Here is a 20,839-nt window from a genome sequence, read left to right as displayed (position 1 = left end):
AACTTGAATTTGAATATTCGACAAAATTTGTGGATAGGGTTTTAGTAGAGAAATCTGAATGGAAGAGATTACTTTGGAACGAAAATTTGGAGGGGTTGATTTTTGGCATCATGAAGACATAACAAAGGAGGGATTTAACTTGAGATCTAGGGTACAACTTAAGCTCAACACTCAAAGAACGAAATTTTCGTATATATAATTTTTTTAAATTAGTTTTTAATGCCACACGAAAATTGGGGTGTTACAGCTTTTAATAAATTGATCAATGCCCAATGAATAGTCCACATTAACTTGGTATACCGTGAAATAAATATGCTATAAATACTAAGGAAATGTCTATCTAACATTCAACAGAAAAAATCCCTAAAAATATGTCAAATGCAGTTGCACCGTAATATAATTAATATATAACTATAATGTAAATAGAATGTAAGTACTCCCTCTGTACTCGTAAAGGAAGTCGTTTTGGACAGCGACACGGTCTCTAAAACACAACTTTGACTTCTTGTTTCTATAAAAATATTTATTGAAAAGTAATATATGTATATTTTTATGAAAGTATTTTTCAAGACATATCTATTCATATAATTTTAACATTTTCAAATTCAACAACTCGAGAGTTATTCATGATTTATATTCCCAAGGTTTGACTTAAACATTTTCTTAAACGACTTTCTTTACTGATACGGAGGGAGTAGGGTGCAAGTACAGTAAACTTGGCAAAGCTCAGAGGCTGCGCGCGCGAGGGGGAGGTCGCGGGTTCAAGACTTAGCAATCTGTAGTCGAATCTCAGATGAAATCATCCACCCCCCCCCCCCCCCCCCCCCCGGGACACACACACACATAGAGCACGAATCTCAGATTATATTTCTACCCAAAAATCTGTCGAAAGTTTTTTTTAGCAATCCCGAATGCTAATTGGCAACAAATGCGATGGAACTTGATCTCGTGCGCCAGGCATGAGCTCGAACACGAGCACCTGCAGCTGCAACCAGCCAGTGCAGGACGACGGAGCGGGTTCCCTGCATCTTAGAGAGATGGATGTTATTGGCGCACCTACCTATTCGCCTTCCTAACCATGTCGGATTCTCTGGAGGTAGTAGGCAGTCGGGAGAAACATGCCGGATTCTAGGGGAAGGGGACCTGCGGACTTTGCCGGAAGCGGTGCAGGGGGTGGAAGCGCATGGCCGCCGCCGCGGCTGGCCCGGGGGGAGAGACAGTGGCGCAGGCAGTGGAGCACGGGTTCCAGAGCATGTAGCGGAGGCTTCGTAACCGCGCTCGACACAGAGACAGACCACACGCTGTCTCAGGAGCCAAGGACCAGGGTCGATGTACTCCCCAGTCCCCAGGCGAGGAGACCTTGGACGTTACCGACGGCGGCACGGCAGAACCAAAATTGTAGACTATTATGTAGACTAGCCTAGATCTATGAAAACATTGCCAAAATTGTCTGCCTAGCAACTTTTGTTTGTACCAGTTCTTTTCCGGCAAAACCAGTCTTCAAAACCCTTCTTGCAGCCCGTGCTTAGAGCACAACTTTTCTAGAGGAAATTTGCAGTGCGTATATGCAGATTGAAAATCTTGGGTAACTTCAGTGTAAAATCACATTCAAAATAGCGCCACTGTGTCCATTAGATAACCTACGTCTTACACGACATATTTCTCATACAGAAGTCCAAACATGGTATACACTGGGTATCTAGTCGACAAAAACCACAAACATGGCACAAGATGACCCAGGAGGTATCAGTGTATCATATCTTGCCGTCGTACCTTGTAGGATGAGGATCTCCTTACGACTCACATTGCGTCATTATCGTGCAGAACATGTTTACAAATCAACATGGTTATTACCTGATCAAGTAAAAAAAAGAGTCAAATCAGTATAGAGAGTAGAGAGAATATTTGTATAAATCCACTAAAAAGTGTTTACATCAAACCTAAGAAGGAACGTGTAGCGCAAAGCAGAGCAGAGCTAGGTGCAATCATGAAACCAAATTGGTTTTACAACATCAAACAACAAAGAAACTGCCAACTATATAGTTCTTAATTCTCTTCCCTTAATTGTTTTTGATGTTGGCAGCAAAAACAGGACAAAATAAAATTCAAGTAAATGGGAAGGGAAGAATTCACTCAAGATTAAAAGGTGACAACACTTCGTGAGCTGTCTACACAAATATCTTCTGTTCTGAGTTCTGAATTTCTTTCTAGCTGTTTCGATGCCCAAATCAAAGTTGTTGCAAACTTGCAATTGGATCATATTCTGCAGTAGATAGTACTACCCAGGATGGGTATATCTACATTTCACTTGACATAACACTACCGCTGAATTCTTTATCTAAGGAGCAAACAGTGGCGGAGTTCTTTTTCATTTCTTCCAGCAGCAATAAGTCAAAACCTTTGGGCATATTCATTTCAGATGGTGTAACGTGGCAACAGGGTGACTTACATTAGCCGTATAGAAGCTGGCCCTGTAACAGCAGCAACCTTCTGAGCCTTCTGTGTTTCAAATTTGTACAGGCCTTTCAGCTCTTTCTTTGCTTTCCGTGCTTCTCTCTTCTCTTCTTTCACTGCAGCCTACATGTATACCAAGAAACAGCCCAGATGACAAGGATGTTACACATACCAATAAACAATTTAAAAATTATTAAAACAAAAAAAAGTGGTTCACCATATTAAGCCGATTTACAAATCATTTTACAACACTGCTCCAGCTAGGAACACATTGTAATCTTGAAGAACACTTATCAATTCAACATAACCACCAAGAAATACGTTAATAGCTAGGCAACTGTTGTACCATAAATTAACGCTAGTTTATCTTGAAAAAGTTTAAACTAAACTTGAACCTACAGACAACTTAAAGATTAGTACTTCAAGATTTTTATACTACAAATGATGAAATGACTACATAGGTCGCAGGTATAATGCAGCATACATTTGGTCAACCGTTGAAGCCTCCAAATGAATCAAATAAACACAATTAAAATGCTTTCCCGGTATTCTCTACTGTTTTAAGGAATAACAGTACATGATTGCAAGAATATCCTAAAACCACTCTTTTACCTTTCTTGCTTTCTTTTCCTCCTTTGTTTCCTTTTGAGCTCCTTTCTTAAAACTTTCAGCACTTGGAGTTTCTGTTGGCTTTGCTTTCTTCTCCTTCTCACCATTTCTTTTCCTCTGTGGTAGGTATTCTACTGGAAGTCTCTCTTTGCCTTGAAGCCTGATGATATCTTTCGTTGTAGCTGTTTCTCCAGGAAAAACTTTAGGGAGCCTATTTTTAGGATTTCCTGGTGTTTGAATCTTTCCAGGATGGTTGTCAAGATTTGAGTATGTGGAAACAATAGTCTCACAGTCCCAAACTTCAGACTCATCACTGCTTTCTGAAACAAGTACAACTTCTTCCTCTTCAGCAGTTTCATTTAAATACCTTTCAGCATATTCAACACATTTTTGGATTACATTAGCAGATTCATCCACCTCCTCTGCTGTGCTTGAATCCAATTTTCTACGAACAAAATCTGCCGGCGTTCTATATTCTTCTGTGACAGATACATTTTGACTATGGAACAGTTTCAGTTCATCAATAACCTCAGTAGGCAGTTCACATTCCCCATTTCTAACACCTGGATCATCATCATCATCACTGTCACCATATTCTTCCAAAGCAAGCTGCAAGTTGATTCACAACAAGTCAGAATTGGGCATACCATTTGCGATTCGCAAAACAAACGAGTCCAAATTTGCACGATGAACTTCTAATCGTAGAAAGACATGACTGATTAGGCGTCTGGTGATGATTCCCTCAATTCATAAAATACATGTAATTTTGGACAATGGGACACTATCTAGAACAGTAGTTTGACCACTAACTTTTAGTGCATTATGTATATCAGACCGTGTAAAAAGTATAATATTCAAGAAAGTTCTTGAGACAAATATACTACATAGTGTATTGATATTCGAAGTTTCGAAAGTCAACTGGATGCATGTCTAAAACAACATACGCTTCCAACTAGAGGGAGTTGCACAAGATACAGCATCCGGTATGGTATGCTCAATTAGTTTGATGACCAGCATTATATATGAACACAATCATCCATTATGCGTAATCTTCAATCTAGAAGCTTCAGATCTACCATCTACACAATGATACAAATATATATTTGACAAGCACATAAATACTTAGAAACTTATGCAGCTATAAGGGTAGTCCCGTAATATGCCCCTATAGAATAAAAGGAAGGAAAGTTATACTGCCCCTATAAAAATGGTGTATGTGAAATCATACTGAAGGAAACACAAAATGCAAACGAAGCATACCAAATCAAACTGTTCATCCAGCAACCGCCGGACCCTCGGCTTGGGCTCACCCTCATCATCCTCAAACTCCTCTTCCTCTTCAACATCACTTAAGAACACACCATCCACCACTTCCTCCTCTTCATCATCATCATCTTCCTCCTCATCCCCCTCAGCCCGGTTTGCCATGATGACAAAATCCTCCTCCAGTCCCTCATCCTCCGACCCGCCATGGGAGACATCGGTCTCGTCGAGCAACCTCGCGATGTCAGGATCAACCGCCCTCTCAATCCGCCTCACAGGCGCTGTCTTCGCGGCCACCTTACACATCGTCCTCCCCTCGTCCATCTCATCCTCAACATTGCCAGAAGCAATCCGCACCCTACTGGCATCATACGCCTGCACGCCCAAAACAACAGCATATCATCCTAAGCATCAGACAACCGAATAGCAGGAGAAACGAAAATTGGGGTTTCGGGAAGGGAAGTCGCGGACCTTCACGTCGAGGGGGAGAGGCGGGGCAGCCTGGTTGGGCGCGAAGGATGAGGCGGCGGCGGCGGCGGAGGGGCGGAGCTCGCGGAGGTGGTGGAGGTAATTGTAGCCGTCGTCCGGGAGGCCGAGCTCGAGGATCTCGCGGCGGACGTGGTCGGGGAGGGGGCCGGAGGCGGAGGAGAAGTGATCGCCGGCGGCGGCGTCACCGGTGAGGGAGAGGGATGAGGAGTCGAAGGCGTCGTCGTCGCCGAAACCGGGGACGGTGTAGTCGTTGCTGTCGACGCGGACGAAGACGCGGTCGTTGGGGTCGGCGGCGCCGGCGCGCGGGAACAGCCGGAACGTGGCGAAGTTGCGTGGCTTGCGCCCTCCTCCTCCTCCTCCTCCTCCTCCCATGGCGGCGGCGGCGGCGGCGGCGGTGGCGGCTGGTTGGATTAGGGTTTTGGGGATTTGGAGTGGAGCTCGTAAACAGAAGAGACGGTGGCGAGGAGAGAGGAAATTTTGAGGCGACAAGACGACAAGTGCGTGTTCGTTCAGCCCATTTCTTCGAGCGGTTTCGGCCCAATAGTGCGCATAATTTCGGCCCAACCACGAGCGTTATTTCGGTCCAGAACTGCTCGCAACTCCGGCCTAAAGTGGAGCGTAAATCCAGCCCAAAAATGTGGGTAAATTCAGCCCGTAATTGTCTATCCGTTCGTTTAATTTAAGCCCAACTAATAAATAAATAGTGTTCATAACCGGCGTTATGGCGATAGCGGATATGACACAATTTTGCTATATATTTGTCAACAAATTTTCTCCCAAAAATTTAACAGATGTAATTACAGTACAATCGTAGTGTAATTACACTGTAACTTGCATGTAATTGCACTGTAACTATAATGTAACTTATATGTAACTTTCAAAAATCTCTCCGTAACATGTTATTTCGGTAAAATGGAGGTCGTGGGAACAAATCCTTTCACATATGTGTGTGCTGTGATTTTTTTTCTTCCTCACCAGAACAAATCTTGTAATAGATCTAACGATTCCAAATTACGTGAAACTTACATACAAGTTACACTACAGTTACATGCAAGTTACAGTGTAATTATACTACGATTGTACTATAATTACATCTGTCAAATTTTTAGGAGAAAATTTGTCGACAAATGTATAGGTAGTCCCGATATGACATAGCATGTTGGAACTAAGTGATCGCTTTTTTTAAAAAAAAAAGTACAAATGACAACTATTTTTGTTTCGCGGGCTGCTATAGCATAAGGCCATTTTTTATAACTACTAACCCATAACAAATGACGAGTTTATTAGTTGTTTTGTCTCTTAAAACCTTGTATTCTTGTGAGTCGGAACATATAATGAGTAGAACATCATATATGTTCACTTCTTAATTTAATTTGAGTTGAAATAAGACATCAACTCTTCGATTGCTACTAAATCTATATTTATACTCAGTTATATGAGTATTGCTTCTAATTTGTTTCTCAGTTGCTTTGTTAATGTTTTATAAGATCATTATTCATGGCATATACTCAAATTTATGCGTGGTTATTAAATGTTGCTATTGGAACCTAGCGTCTGCTATAATGCTCGTTGTCTGCGATTCGCTACATAGATATCAATATGCTACTGACTCATTATGTGCTATTTATTACTCCCTCTGTCTCATGTGTTTTTTTTGTGTCCAGCGTTTGACCATTTGTATTATTTGAAAAAAATATAAAAAAAATAAATCACACATAAAGTACTATTTATTTTTATCATCTAACAACAATAAAAATACTAATCAGAAAATTATTTCAAATAAGACGGACGAACAAACGTTGAACACACTTAAAATGGGACGGGGAGTACCTTATTTAGGCCTCCTTAACAAACTTCTTGTGGGCTCGATTTCTTCATGATTTTCCGTATCACCAAAAATTAATGCAAATTTTGGCTTGGAGATACCAATCCCTCATGTCACGCACACGATGTTCCCGTGGATGGATTATTAGTCCTTAGATTAGTGTAGAGAAAATGTTTTGAAACATCTCTCTAACATTCTAATCTGTAGTATTATACTCATCCTCTGAGAGAGTGACTGCTGACTGAATACTGTCATACGTACTGATCAAAGTTTAATCAGGCTTCACCTCGATCTACGTAATCAAAAGTCTTCGTGCTTGACCTCTGATGAGTTCAGAGAAAGTACATGCATCCACGTTCTCGAAGCAATTAACAAGAGCGCGCCGCATCTGGATTCTTGAAAAAAAAAGGAGATAATATTATGAAACTTAACGAGTAACCAGTTAAAGGTTATATATTATCCTGTGCATTACTAGGGACAGATTGCAGGAGAAGATTAGAAAAAGGTAAGAGGCGGCTGATTGAGACAAATCGTTATCGCTCAAAATAAAGTGCACTGATTCTTTGTAAGATTGTGATCGGCAATAAAATATTTATTCAACACACAATCTCTGCCTTGAGAGAACAAAACACTAGCTGTAATTTTTTTATAATCCCTTCTGATTATTTAATCTCATATATATATCAGATCAATCACCCAGAACAACTCACCAAAAAGAAATATATTTACAAAAGTACGGGTGATCTGACACCGCCGGCTTACCTCCGAGAAGAACAAATGTGAAATGCGTTCTCTAATGCAAAGCATTGTGCTCAGAGAGAGAAAAGAAAAAACAAAGAATTCGTTAAAGCTGTTGACCATTTCAGCAATTTAACACACTAATCAATCGAATTGGAATAGTTACGACAATTAGTTTAATTTGCAAAGCTCGTATAATGACGCAGATCGATGTCGATCCATACTGATTCAATTATGGCGAGATACACGCAACCTCCCTTTCTTAGCATCAAAGCTCCTCACCCTCTCACCTCACCTGCTCCACTTCGTCTTCCTCCTCCTCCTCGCGCTAGCTCGATCGATCGCCCGCCATGTCGTCCAAGGTCAGCTTGCTCTTCCTCTCTTCCACTTCCAGTTCGTCGTATATGGCTATATGCATTGCGATTATATTAGAGACTTAATCCTAACTGAAATCTTGCAGAAGATCGTGATCAAGGTGGACTTCGTCCGGGCCAAGTGCAAGGCCGTCGCCATGACCGTGGTGGCCAAGATCCCAGGTACTAATTTGTTGGATGAATCAGGTGCAACTGCAGCTTGAATCATCATCGATGGAGCTGAATTGAATTGAATTGAATTGATTAATTTTGCAGGGGTGAAGTCGCTGGTGGCGGACGATGAGAAGGGGACGATGACGGTGGTGGGGGAGGTGGACGTGGTGCAGGTGGTGGGCGAGCTCCGCAAGGCCAAGTTCGCGGCGGAGGTGGTCAGCGTCGAGCCGGAGAAGAAGCCCGAGCCGGCGGCGCCGCCCAAGAAGCCCGACGACCCTCCCAAGAAGCCCGACCCGCCGCCGCCCTGCCCGCCGCCGCCGTGCTGCCCCGGCTGCAACTCCTGCCGCCCCGCCTGCCAGTGCGCCGCCGCCCCCGGCGGCGGCGTCGTCCTCTACGAGGTGGAGGCCGACGGCTACGGCTGCATCATCGCCTGATTTTTTTTTCTCCTTCTCTGATTAGTTAATTATTATTATTACCACTACTCGACCATTGGGATCATTTTCTCTTTTTTTTTTCGAAATTAAATTAAGATTAAGCTTCTTGGTTATTTATTTATATATATATGTAGACATATAGTCAGAATTGTCAAGATATAGACTTTCTTGTACATTTCGCAGGAGCTACAAGTACTCCTCTAGAAAAATGTGATAATTAAAGGGGGGAAATGTGTACGTACCTACCAATGGTATGGGTGTTTTTCTTCAGTGTTGATTTTTTTAATTAATTATTATGTACTTGCATGCATGACACTAAACACCCATCCAGGTAGCTAGTATCAAATGTATTATAATGTTCACATTGTACAAAAAATAAATCAGAAATAATGTTATGGTTCATGATGGGCGAAATCATAGTAGCACAAAGATAATGATGAATTAGTGGGTTAGTTCAGGATATTATACTAGTTACATGAGCAACCGTGTACAGCCAGCGTGATACTTACTCGAATGCGTTTGCTTTGCAAAGTCAGCTGGGAATCCAAGATCCCATTAATATTAATTAACAAGACCAGCTAACCAGTCAAGTATTTCTTGGATTTTTTTAAAAATTTTTTTACAAAGAGAGCAGCGAAATTTGATTCTGCCAGTTGGTTGGACCTTCTGCACTTCAGAGATTGACAGCTACAAAATGCAGGACAGTTTGATGAAGTGGGGTCTGAGATGCCCAGTTTTTTGAAAAAAAAAAAAAACGTAGTCAAAACTTTGTGAATTGGAAGGCGTTTAGAAGTAGCATAATGGCGTATGCTTGGTGCAAGAGAATTCAACTTCTGCTGCAATTGGAGATACATGTACTAGGCCCTGTTTTGTCCTTTTCTCATTCTAGATTTTCTTTGCGCGCTTGCGTTTAGTGCAAAAGGTTATATAAAATTTTCTTGTAATAGATTTCTAAAGCAAATATTTTAACTTTATAGTGATTGATTCATTCAGTTATACCCTCAATAGCTATCATAAAAATTAGATAATCCATCATTTTCAGCAATCTCAAAAATGAGGCCATAGGTTTTTAGTCTCGATTTCACAATCTTAACGCCAATTCGTTGTTGTTTGCTTGCACATGAAGGAATCGAAAAATTTCCAAACTCTATTTTAGTTCAGAACGACATCGTGGATTATCCCCAACAGGTTTCCAAAATTTCTAAACGGTGTGATGTTTGTAAAACCTTTCAACGGTATTACATAGAGAACTTCAATAAATAAACTTCTCAAATTTCTAATATTTAATTTATTCTTTTGTGCCCTTAAGTAATGTGACATGAACTCAGTTTCATTCATCATCTATCAGCTGGTTCGAACTTTTGACTTGAAATGCTGCCAACTGAAGACCAAGTGCTGTAGAGTGTACTAGTCGTGTACATGCATCTGTCACAGATTAGCTCGTATAGGGTCGTACAGAAACCAAAGTACAACTATCTAGTGGGTGAAGTAGAAGTACACCCTTCCCTGCATGAACCATACACCAAGACAAAATTATAGACAATACTCTCTTCATTCTATAATATAAGACACAATCACTTTTTTTTGGTGTTCTATGATATAATACATGCAAGCATGCAATTAACTATGACATCTTCTCTATTAAATTATTACTTTTTTAAATCCTCCACTCTCGTGTTATCTAATCCTATTGGATGCATACATTATATTTATTAGAATGATTCAAACTACAAAATGATAATAATTATTTCTTGTACTTTGGGTTAAGGGTGGTTGTGTCTTATATTTTGGAATGGAGGGAGTAGTACACTACGGCATAAACATGCTATAGCTTGTACTCCGAGGGTGTGTTTGGCAAATAGGATAAAGGAGGTGGGATTGAGAAAAGGAAATGAATGAATGGCCAGGATTAAATGAGGTATGAAGAATAGATGGCTAGGATGCAATATTGCTCTTTAGAGCATGCGATATTATTTTCCAATCCCATTTGCCAAACAAAGCATGAAAAGTTTGGTGCATAACGAATCCAGCCTTTTCAGTACATGGATAATTGATCGACGTCACCACGAACTTATCCTAAGATAATTTTCTAAGGAGCAGGTAGCTTAAACAGTCCGAAAAGTACCTCTTTGAAAGGAAAATAGCAACGAACTTGTATATATATTTTAATCTACAATTTGCACGAATATGCACCAATCATCTGTAGTAAAAAAAAGAAAAGAAAAGGAAGTTTTCCATTTCCAGTTTTCCATCCTATAGAGAAGCGGATAACAAAACATACTAACCAACAACTCACTGCCGGTACATTTTTTAGCAGAGATCTCACTGCCGGTTCATTTTTTTGTCTAGCTAGTAACAACTCCAAAGGATTCTGAGCTCAGAAAGACAAGTGAATAGTATAGAACATGGATCATTCATTCATGATCAAGCCTTTAAGCTCCCTTGGAAATAGGGAAGTGTCTCTTTTGTACATTCCCTTCTGCACCATCTGAATAATGCGACATTTTGCAAAAACAAACCATTACAGATTAAACAGTCAAATTGGCACATGAATGAAAGCTTGAGAATGGCTACCAAAATGCACAATGCAGCTGCTGCTGCTCTACAGTGCACAACCACCAGCCATATGCCCCCAAACAGATGGAGTAATGCTGAAAAAAAGCCTGTAGATCAGACAACTCCAGCAGCAGTTGTAATGCACAAATTCCAATCCCCCACGCCCTGTTTTCAAATGAAGGAAAACAAAATGGAAACACAAATATACACAATACACTTAAAGTAAGCTAATAGAGGGCACAGGGAATAAAAATCCCCACAAAAATGAACCTTTTTTACTAATAAGAAACAAGAAACATGTATAAGTCAAAGTTGGACTGGCCAAGCATGCACCACAAATCCAAAATGTTAAGGCAGAAAAGGCACTATGTATTGCCTAATGAAATTTGATCAGAACTTCAAAAACTGAAGACAATGAACAAGACAATGATGCCTTTTCTGATTGATAATTCACTACGCTAAGTGAGGCTGCAAGGAACAGACCAAGTCACATCTTGATGCTCAACCAGAAGATCGCCAAATTCTGCCTTCAAGGGAAATTACCATAACAGAAACATCATCATGGTATTTTCGGCGATCACCCTGAGGGATATCCAGCAACTCATGAAAGTCCATGCCTGCGTGTATCATACAATACCCAAGATAAAAGGGTTAGCTTTTGGAGAATGACGAGCACAATAGTTCTTCCATAGTTTTATTTCAGGCAATAATTCAAAGCTTCAAAAAATAGCATTACTATATACAACTCGGTTCATACAAACATACATATCGTATGCCAAAATAGAAAAGGAGTTCCTAGGAGTCAGTAAAGTACTTCCTCTGTTTCACAATGTAAGTCATTCTAGCATTTCCCACATTCATATTGATGTTAATGAATCTAGATATCTATCTAGATGACTTACATTGTGAAACGGAGGGAGTAGCAAATATATATGGAAATAGCTCATGTGGTAAAGAAATGTTGGGTCAATCCCTTTAAAAAATAATAGGATATTTCCAGAGTCCTAATAGGACCGTGAATTGCTTCAACAATTTCAAGACAACCAAGGTATGACCGGAGTCTTGATTGGTGAAGGTAGTACCAAGACCATGAAGGATTCAAAGGTAGCAAGGCAATGCATGAAAGTGTCATAGATCAAACTGAGTGAGCATATATCATCAATTGACACGCCAAAGTTCAACCATGTTAATATACAAATGTAAAGAGGCATTAATAACAACGCTATTAGCAGTTTAATTTGTTATCAGATTTTAGTTATTATGGATCATAACAGATCTAGTTGAGTGTACTTGAGCCTGATACTCTCACTGATGGCATAGATAAAAATGCGCACCACAGTAAAATGACATTTCCTTGTATGAACCAAATAGTACATGCTGTATGAATAAAGACAACTCACCATTCTTTTTTGCTGCACGGCATAACAGCTCGGCTACAAGGTATTGAGCAGGATCACCCTCTGGTACATTTTCCATAAACCATGCAACATGTGAAACAACCTCATCATTGCTGAAATATTGGTACAGTCCATCTGAGGACAGGACAAGAAACCGGTCATTTGAGCAAAGACGGTGGTGAAGGACAGCAGGGTTGCAGCTGATATATGATGATGTTCCAACATAGTCGATGCGAAACATCTCAAGTAGTATGTCATTAAATTTTGGCTGCAACAGGCAAAGAAGATATTTTAACCATTTGCATAATAGAATATTACATTGTAATATAACCTTCGAAGTTACAACATATATAAATACACCTTTGGGAATGTCTAGACTACAAATGTGTGTATGTCATATCCAAAGAGAAACTTACTTCATACCTATTTATTTCAAAAAAGATTTAATAACATTAACTACAATCCTACAAAAAAAATTTCACATTAATGATTAATCTTCAATTTTCTGATTAGATGGTATCATATTGCTTTTCATTGTTATTTTGATACTGCCAGTTCATTTTTTCAACAGAATCACTGAAATATTTGGTTTGCATAGTAGGGTACCTCTAACTGTAATATTTGGTTTGTTCAACAGAATCACTGTAATATTTGGTTTTCAACAGAACCTTGGACATGAAAGCAGTGAACAACAGTCATGGACCAAAAAAAAAAAAACTCTAAGCTACCTTCTTTAGAAAACCTGCACCAAACGCTCTTGTAACCTTCAACTGTCCTTTCACCCTGTCATTAAATACAGATTGAGGGTCGTCAGGATGTTCTGCCCTAATCCTCGAGACTTCCTGCAGAGAACATAGAAAGAACAATGAGGTTAACAAATGATTATCATCTTTAAAATAGAGTACAAGATAAAAGGGTAAAGCCTAATTTTATAAATGTAAAACCTGAACAAACAACTTAGGTGTTTTAACCAAATAATCCCACTAGCATAAAAACTCCATTCTCCCAGTAAAACATAAGGCACAAATGAAGGATTCACACTGCGAAAGGATGAAGCAAATTTACATTGCCCGTTTCACATCCTGTTCTAACAGCTAGTTACAAAAGAGAAGACGATTGCTTCCAAGGAATTTATAGTCGACAGAGATGCTTGATTTCATCCATATGAGAATGTAACCAACAGCACATCAGGACACTTCCAAATAACATGACTGAATATTCAGAGTAGCTTTATCACTACCACCAAAGAAATTTCGAAAAAAGTATTCATTCTTTCAGAAGGTGTATTTGCAAGGTGAGCTAGTACCATTTTCATGATTATGCAAACTATAGAGAGAAATGTTCTCAGTGGAAAATAGAGAGGGTCAGAGTACTATTGAGGCGGCACTTGAAAATATAAATGTTTGACGTTAGGAGGGTCAAGGCCAACAGATTACTAAGAAATAAGTTATTAAATCTGAAAGGATGTTAATGTGTAGACCCACAGAGTAGATAATAGAGTTTTTGTTGAATAATTATAAAGTATATGGTATGCGAATCTTGTTTTATGTACCTGCGTTTGGTTTTGGTCAATCTGAAATAGGATTTGATATTGGGAACTTGGAAGGCGAAGACTGAAAACAAATGCAGGTTTTCCGCTTGGCTTATGGTACACAGGAAAATCTTGACCTCTGACAAGCTTCAGCTTAGGGGATGGGACAACAGCCCCATCTGCTCCCTATGCGGCATCGAGCCAGAGACAGCCCGACACCTCATCATGGAGTGCTCATTCGCGAAACAGGTTTGGAGCACAATTTGGTCCAAACTAGGACTCCAAATGCACGCTACAAAATCTCTGCAATGGAGACATGTTGGCATGGTGGGATACTTGAAGGAAATCAATGGTCAAGGAGCAAAGATGAAATTTGGATGGCCTAATGTATACAGCTTTGGAGATCTGGTTACAGAGGAACAACAAGATTTTCAATGGCGTGTATAGCATGGTTCCGCAAGTGGTTGACTCCATCATTGCAATGTGCAAAGCCTTCGATGAAGCTCAGGTTACGTAGATGATTATGCGTCGGATTTGATGCTTGTTGCTTTACATTTTCTTAAAATCTCCTGAATTCTCTCCCCTACCCCCCTGTGATTTCTTCTGTGGAACCTTTGAGAGGTGAACCTGTATCATTTCTATCCTCCTTAATGAAATTGGCAGAGCTCCTGCCTTTCCCCCTCAAAAAAAACTTGGAAGTACTAATTAACTGGCAGCCATGATTCATGCAAACAAAATATAGCATAACTATTTGGTATTCCTAGGACAACTCAATTTTGCATGTGGCAGCTTTGATCCTCCAAGTATGCCTCAAAGCAGATGAACAAACATTAACAACGACTCAACAAGCTAATAAAAATCAACTCATTTTTTGACATGTCTTGAGAGAAAGTCAAGTAATAATGAAGAACGTCCAGATAGCTCATAAGCTTCATTTTGTTGACCAGAACAAAGATAGCATACAAAATAACTATCATATTTTCTCTTCCAAATGATTTCCTCAATTGTTGTCCTCCTGTTGGTTAATGTACTTGACATTAACTTTAATGGTTTAACCCAAGTAATATGGTCATACGGTACCAAGAAAAATCTACAGCATTTTTTAGGAGAGCGGACTCAACAATCAATACCATCAATTCAGTGTAAGCCATCACATTAAGAGGACATATATAGCATCACTCTGGCTCAGGCACACGGTACATTTCATATCCTACCGAGATTTTCAGGGAATCACAACGATGGTAATAAATGACTTGGTAAAATATGCATGATTTGACAGATGAATCAAAATCACCAAATTGTGATGCAGGACAGAAGATGCTAATATCAAATGGAAGGCATGTGACAATCAAATATCAGAAACATACCTCCTCAACGCTTGTACTATGATCAGTCGATAGTTGAACTGCTCTCATCTTTAATTTACAAATAGTCAATTCCTTAGTTTTTGTGTTGCTGCTTAGATGGCTATTAGGATTATGCATTGGTGACTCCTCAGATATCCTATCAAGTTCAACACGAGCAAGTGACTCCCTTGACCTGTTACGATGTCTTAAATCACCTTTTAAGAAGCTTGAGTTATTGTATTGCTCATTATCTTGTGCCAAGACAACTCGGCTATCTCCAAGATTCATAACATATACATCCTGATCTTTCATCAACATCACAAGCACACATGAACCCATCAACGCGAGCTCTGGATTTTTATCAAGCTCCCTTTCCACTACGTCCATGTATGCTTCCTCAGTGTTTTCAAGCGCCCGTGACATTGCCCTCAATACAGCATCATGGTCTACTGGTCCTGATTTGCATCTCCTAGTAACTTCAGAAGGTTTGATAACACTTTCATCAACATGAGGTTGGTCTCTATGCCAATCATAGTTCCAAGGGAAAAACTTCTTCTGCAACAATTTTTGCTTCTTGTACATCTTCCTCAGCTTTGACCCAAACAAATATCTTCTCAGAATTTGTTTGTGCCCTGATGACGATGATGAAATTGAGCATTCATTACACTCTTTTGGATCTACCCCAAGCACACCGTCACCTGATCTTGAATGTTTATCATTCTCAAAATCATCAAGGCATTCTCCAGTTGCTGCCATTGAAGACCTAGAGAGCTCGGCTATATCCCTAGAGCTTTCTTCTGTAGTTCCTGCCTGCATATTAAATATGCTCCTCCCTTTCCTTCCCTCTGGTGATAATTTGGAAACATTTCTATTATATTCTTCGAGCAATTCCATCTCAAGTAGCTCAAAAAGTCGTCTGCTCCTTCTGATTTCTTTCGGTGATTTGACATCTTCATTACAACAAGTACTAGTGTTTACATCTGATGTACAACCAAAGCTAGTGTTTACATCTGTATTTGAAATATCTCTACCAGAGTTATAAGACTCTGTACTCTGGAGATTATTCCCCATATCAGCCCCCACCTTTTCCTCGACTATTTCACCAGCATTCAACTTCTGATTACTTGAAGCCTGCAACACTAAATCTCTCTGACCACTGGTGTTCAAATCCATCTGAACTTGCAAAGCACCCCCATCACTTATCTTCACATTGGATACATCTTGTTCCTCAGAATTAACAAGTTGTTCTGATTCAACACTATCAGCTTGGAACAGAATGTCACCTCCATCAGGCAGGTCCTGAGGAACTGCAACGGATTCACCCTCTCCAAGAGTAGATACATGAGCACTCCCTTCAGGACTGTCTTCATAAACCCAGAGAAGTCCTTCCAGCTCTTTATCAATGGCCTTGTATAGATTGCTCATTAAGAAGTCCGGTGCATCCGGACCGCTAAAACCATCATAAATTCCAATAAACAACCACCCTTGCTCTTCAGAGAGGACAACATGAACCCTATCCTCTCCTGCCTTGCCATGAGCCCACTGCAGGTTCCTTGTTACACTATACTCAAGCTCAGGGAGCCCAGCTTCCAACCCATTATGTGAATCTTCCGACGTGCCCTTTGCATCCCTTGACAAGCTCAGTTGAGCCATAGGATGCAACAGAAATTTTTGGACCCAACCAGTACCTTGTGAGCTCCTACTAAATGTTCTTGACAGCGCACTTCTCATCGGTCTGCTAATGCTACGTACAAGCTGTCCAAGACCAGCCTTCCTCCGACCATATGAAAGAGGTGCTGAGAAGTTGCTTTTGTTGCCACTGTCAATAGGACCAGACATGAAGACTCCTTTATCCAGTGGCCCAGACATGAACCCAGCGCCTTTATCCAGCGGCCCTGACGCAAATCCTCTCTCAAGCGGCCCTGACAAGAAGGTATTGAGCGGCCCTGATCCCCGTGGCACCGGCTGCAATGGAACGGCGGCAAAAGAGGCGGTGCTCTCGAATGCAGCGGCAGGCTCCTGCACATCAGCAGCAAGGGACACACACAGGTTGCCTGTCCGAGCCGAGGACGGGTTGGCGCTGACGGAGGCCCCCGAGATCGTTCGGAAGGTGGTCTCCGAGAAACTCTTGCTTGGCCTCTGCAACCCAGCCATGGCTGCCGCCGCCAGGTCGTCGACAACGACGACCTCCTGCCGGAATGACCCGCTGCGGGTCTCCGAATCCAGCACGGAGGAGTCGAGCGTGTACCTCTCAGAGTTGGACGGCGTGATGGCCGGCGAGTCAGTGATGGCCCCTGGGCGAACATAGCAGAAGGAATGGCCGAGTCCTTCGTCCAGCGGCTGCAGGAACTCCAAACCGACGCCGCCTCCGGCGGCCTTGTCTGCTGGTGCGAAGCAGCCGACGACCCTGGAGGTGCTGTTACCCATGGCTGGCTGGTTGGCTACACCCAGTCCCAGCACCATCCCTCCGCCTCCACCACCCTACCTCGACGGCAGCAGCAACACACTAGCGACCCCCAATGCCCGTCGCTGAAACAACCCAAATTTGAATCACCAATCAAGTTAACAGTTAAGAGGCTAAATCGCCTGACTAACTAAATAATCAATATAAATTATGGTAAAACAAAACCTCAGATTATTCAAATGCATCCACATAAACACAAATGGTTGAAGATTCAGTATTACAAGTGCCATCGTAATTAGTAAATGTTCAATTTACACATACTATGAAGAGCTATATACGAATACAGATACATCAATGTATTGAGGAATGATTAATTTCTTCTATCAATCAATAAACAGCTAAAGCAAATTAATATCACTCATTATGAACATGTTGCTTAGAATACAAACTGACCAATCAAACTATGCCGCACAAAAGCCACACCTGTGTCCACGATGAAGAGAGCCACATCTGAGCAAGGAGTCAAACCTTAGCCACACCTGAGCTCAATTAGTCAAGCCCCACACAGTGAGAGGAGTGGGCTGCCACCCTCAACCAGTGAGGAGCAAACAAGTGCTAGGCCACTTGACATTCCTTATTTAGCACAATAGTAGCCAAGCAGGCAAGCAGCGCAGTGCCATTCTTCCTCCTTCCACTGCCATCATCCTAACCATCGCCATGAACAGATGGTGACCCAGTTAACCATTGTAAGGCCAGCTAGCTAGGGGCCAATCAGTTAGAGAAACCAAGCAGCAGAGGAGGAACAAGGTAATCAGCTGCACCACAACATTCAATCCACAGAACAATGGCACCTCTATTCATGCCTGTAGATTCTTCCACACACCAAAACCCAACAGCAGCTCAAGCTCAACATGTTTATCTTGTCCACCACTAACTAGGCAGCCAGAGGAGATGGAGGGGCTGACCAGCATGTATCAACCACAGGAAAGCTTGGAGTAAATTCGTCAGCTACCAATAAGGTGATTCTTGTCTACTTGCCCTCCTTCCTCTGCACTGCACCCCTACACAGAACCATCCCCAAGCAAGTGTTACAATCACTAAAGTAGTTGGATTAAGCTAAGCAATGAGTTAGCCAAACCAAACAGATAGCAGTATATAATCCTTAAAAGATTCAGAATGTAAACTTAGCACATTTTATCTAGAAATTTCGGGTAGTAACCTGGGATTATTCACCAAGTTAACAGATTAACACAAGGAAACAATTACTTTCGCCTATCATTGCCGAATAATATAATATCCCAGTTAAATACCTCTTACTAATTTGGGGGCACAAATCATATTTTAGGCATAAGGAGTATCTACAACAAGAAGTTCACAAACTTGGGAACCAGATTAGCATGCATATATCAAATTAATAGTCAGTATGCTCACTCCATCGACTATATCTGAATAAAAGAGGAACAGCACACAGCAGGGGTAGTAGCAGCAGCCGCAGCAGTAGCATAGAAGGGAGAGGGGGCAAGGGGAGCTCGCCGCCGGCAGCTCTGCCCTTGCGGCGAGCAGCGAGGAGAAATGGCGGTGGCGATGTGGAGCTAGGGCTGAGGCTCAGCCCTGACAAAGGAGAAGCAGCTGAAAAAGGAGGAATACCTGAGCTGATGTGGGGGGGGGGGGGGGGGGGGCGTCGACGAGGGTGGCCGGCGTTGACCTCCGCCGCCGCCGGCGGTGGTGGATTGGGCGGCGGGGCGGCAGTGGAGGTGGAGATCAAGCAGAAAGTTGGGGAAGAAGAGGAGGAGGTGGCTGCTGGTTGTGTTGGTGAATGGGGAAGAAGACTAGAGAAGAGAGAGGGAGCAACCCCAACAGCCTGTGTGAGCTTAGGGGTGCCCTCCATTTTATATTTTAAGCCAAGAGCAAAGGCTCTATAAAATGCTCTAGAAAACAATGTACTCCATCCATTTCGTATCCTCCCTTTATAAGTCGTTTTGATTTTCTTTTCTAATCCAATATTACAAGTCGTTTGATTTTTTTTTATAATCCAACATTTTTTTAGTTTGATCAAGTTTATAAAAAAATTATAGTAATCTTTTGAATACAAAACAAATATATTATCAAAATATATCCATTGTTAGATTTAATAAAACTAATTAGATATTTTAAGTGTTGCTAAATCTTTTATAAAACTTGATCAAACTTAACGAAGTTTGATTAGAAAAAATTCAAACGACTTATAATATGAAACAGAGAAGTAGTACTAACAATTAACCCAGTTACGATACTAAGCATGACAGATGATAAAAAAAATTATGTACTTATATAACATAACAACATCCACTTAAATGTAAGTATATTCCTGACATGAGAATTCTATTTTTAATTAAATACATTTTATACCTATTAAAATTTTGAAGTACGATAGACGTTCACAACAGATGACCGGTGATGAATTTATTTTCAGGCACTAAAGCAAGTCTCCCTTTTGATATGTTGATAGATGACAATACTATTTTAAATTAAAAACCTATTTCATAAAAATATTTCTTCCAGTATTGCATCAAAGTATATTTTCAAAAATATAGTAATAATTCCATCCTACTCTCTGATTTCTTTTTTTTTTGGAATTTTCAACCCTGTTTATTTAGCACTACGGGGAATACGTGAGGATGAGATGGAGAGGAAGGGCGTGTATTGGGGGTAGAGTTTGTGTAAGTCTTGTCTTTTTTGGCTTTAGACAGTTTGTATTCCACTTTAGCTCCTTTAAATTTTATGCCTTAATTTTTACACTACAACTCTACTGCCACCGGTTTCCTCTCAACGACAACAAGTTCGTCTCTCTGCGCCTTTTGTTTTGCTTGCATGATTGGATTTGGTGCTCTCTATAGCTAATGCTTGTGAGAGTCAAAATAAAGTTATTTTCTTTTTTTAAAAAAAGGCAGGCTGGATGATCCCCTGCATGGGACCCTCCTAGCTTGGCCTCATCACAAACCCAATCCATCATGGATTTTATATATCATCACCATCATATTATTGTAAAACCATATATAATAATCAGATGGATTGATGATGGAGAGGGTGGACTTAATTGAGGTTTTGCTTACCCCAACAACCATGCAAGACATTCCTCAACGAGGATGATGCATGGTATGTGCTACTTGCATATATGATGTTGAGTCTTTCAATTCCTACATCATTTGAGCGTGAATATATATATACCGTTTGACGTTTATCATATGTTAGTTAAAGTTGATATGGGAGACTGTAAAGCCTTTTAT

At 40.8% G+C, this 20,839-nt stretch overlaps 3 protein-coding genes across 4 annotated transcripts; 1 reads left to right on the top strand and 2 right to left on the bottom strand.

Moving 5' to 3' along the window:
* Positions 1 to 1,586: 1,586 nt before the first annotated feature.
* Positions 1,587 to 5,273, bottom strand: LOC127768529 (uncharacterized). Its single transcript, XM_052294126.1, has 5 exons — positions 4,798 to 5,273; positions 4,324 to 4,701; positions 3,067 to 3,672; positions 2,450 to 2,577; positions 1,587 to 1,854 (listed from the first exon to the last, which is right to left on the bottom strand). The coding sequence occupies exons 1-5, from the start codon at positions 5,185 to 5,187 to the stop codon at positions 1,851 to 1,853; spliced, it is 1,506 nt and encodes a 501-aa protein (XP_052150086.1). The 5' UTR covers positions 5,188 to 5,273; the 3' UTR covers positions 1,587 to 1,850.
* A 2,129-nt stretch (positions 5,274 to 7,402) lies between these two features.
* On the top strand, positions 7,403 to 8,668 carry LOC127768360 (heavy metal-associated isoprenylated plant protein 43-like). The gene is made up of 3 exons (XM_052293916.1): positions 7,403 to 7,740; positions 7,839 to 7,914; positions 8,008 to 8,668. Exons 1-3 carry the CDS (start codon positions 7,729 to 7,731, stop codon positions 8,337 to 8,339), a joined length of 420 nt encoding a protein of 139 aa, XP_052149876.1. The 5' UTR covers positions 7,403 to 7,728; the 3' UTR covers positions 8,340 to 8,668.
* A 2,480-nt stretch (positions 8,669 to 11,148) lies between these two features.
* On the bottom strand, positions 11,149 to 19,422 carry LOC127766625 (protein phosphatase 2C 32). 2 transcript variants are annotated; one of them, XM_052291724.1, is made up of 6 exons: positions 19,221 to 19,422; positions 18,027 to 18,634; positions 15,191 to 17,698; positions 13,021 to 13,134; positions 12,296 to 12,560; positions 11,149 to 11,512 (listed from the first exon to the last, which is right to left on the bottom strand). In XM_052291724.1, the coding sequence occupies exons 3-6, from the start codon at positions 17,630 to 17,632 to the stop codon at positions 11,397 to 11,399; spliced, it is 2,937 nt and encodes a 978-aa protein (XP_052147684.1). In that variant the 5' UTR covers positions 17,633 to 17,698; positions 18,027 to 18,634; positions 19,221 to 19,422; the 3' UTR covers positions 11,149 to 11,396. The 2 variants fall into 2 exon arrangements, with proteins under 2 accessions (XP_052147684.1, XP_052147683.1); XM_052291723.1 differs by having other exon boundaries at positions 18,057 to 18,634.
* Between the last annotated feature and the right edge of the window lie 1,417 nt (positions 19,423 to 20,839).

The sequence above is a fragment of the Oryza glaberrima genome, chromosome 3 (genome assembly GCF_000147395.1).
Source record: "Oryza glaberrima chromosome 3, OglaRS2, whole genome shotgun sequence".
Classification (NCBI taxonomy): Eukaryota; Viridiplantae; Streptophyta; class Magnoliopsida; order Poales; family Poaceae; genus Oryza; species Oryza glaberrima.
The sequence above is the reverse complement of the archived record's forward strand: the minus strand, read 5'-3'. Positions and strand labels throughout refer to the sequence as shown.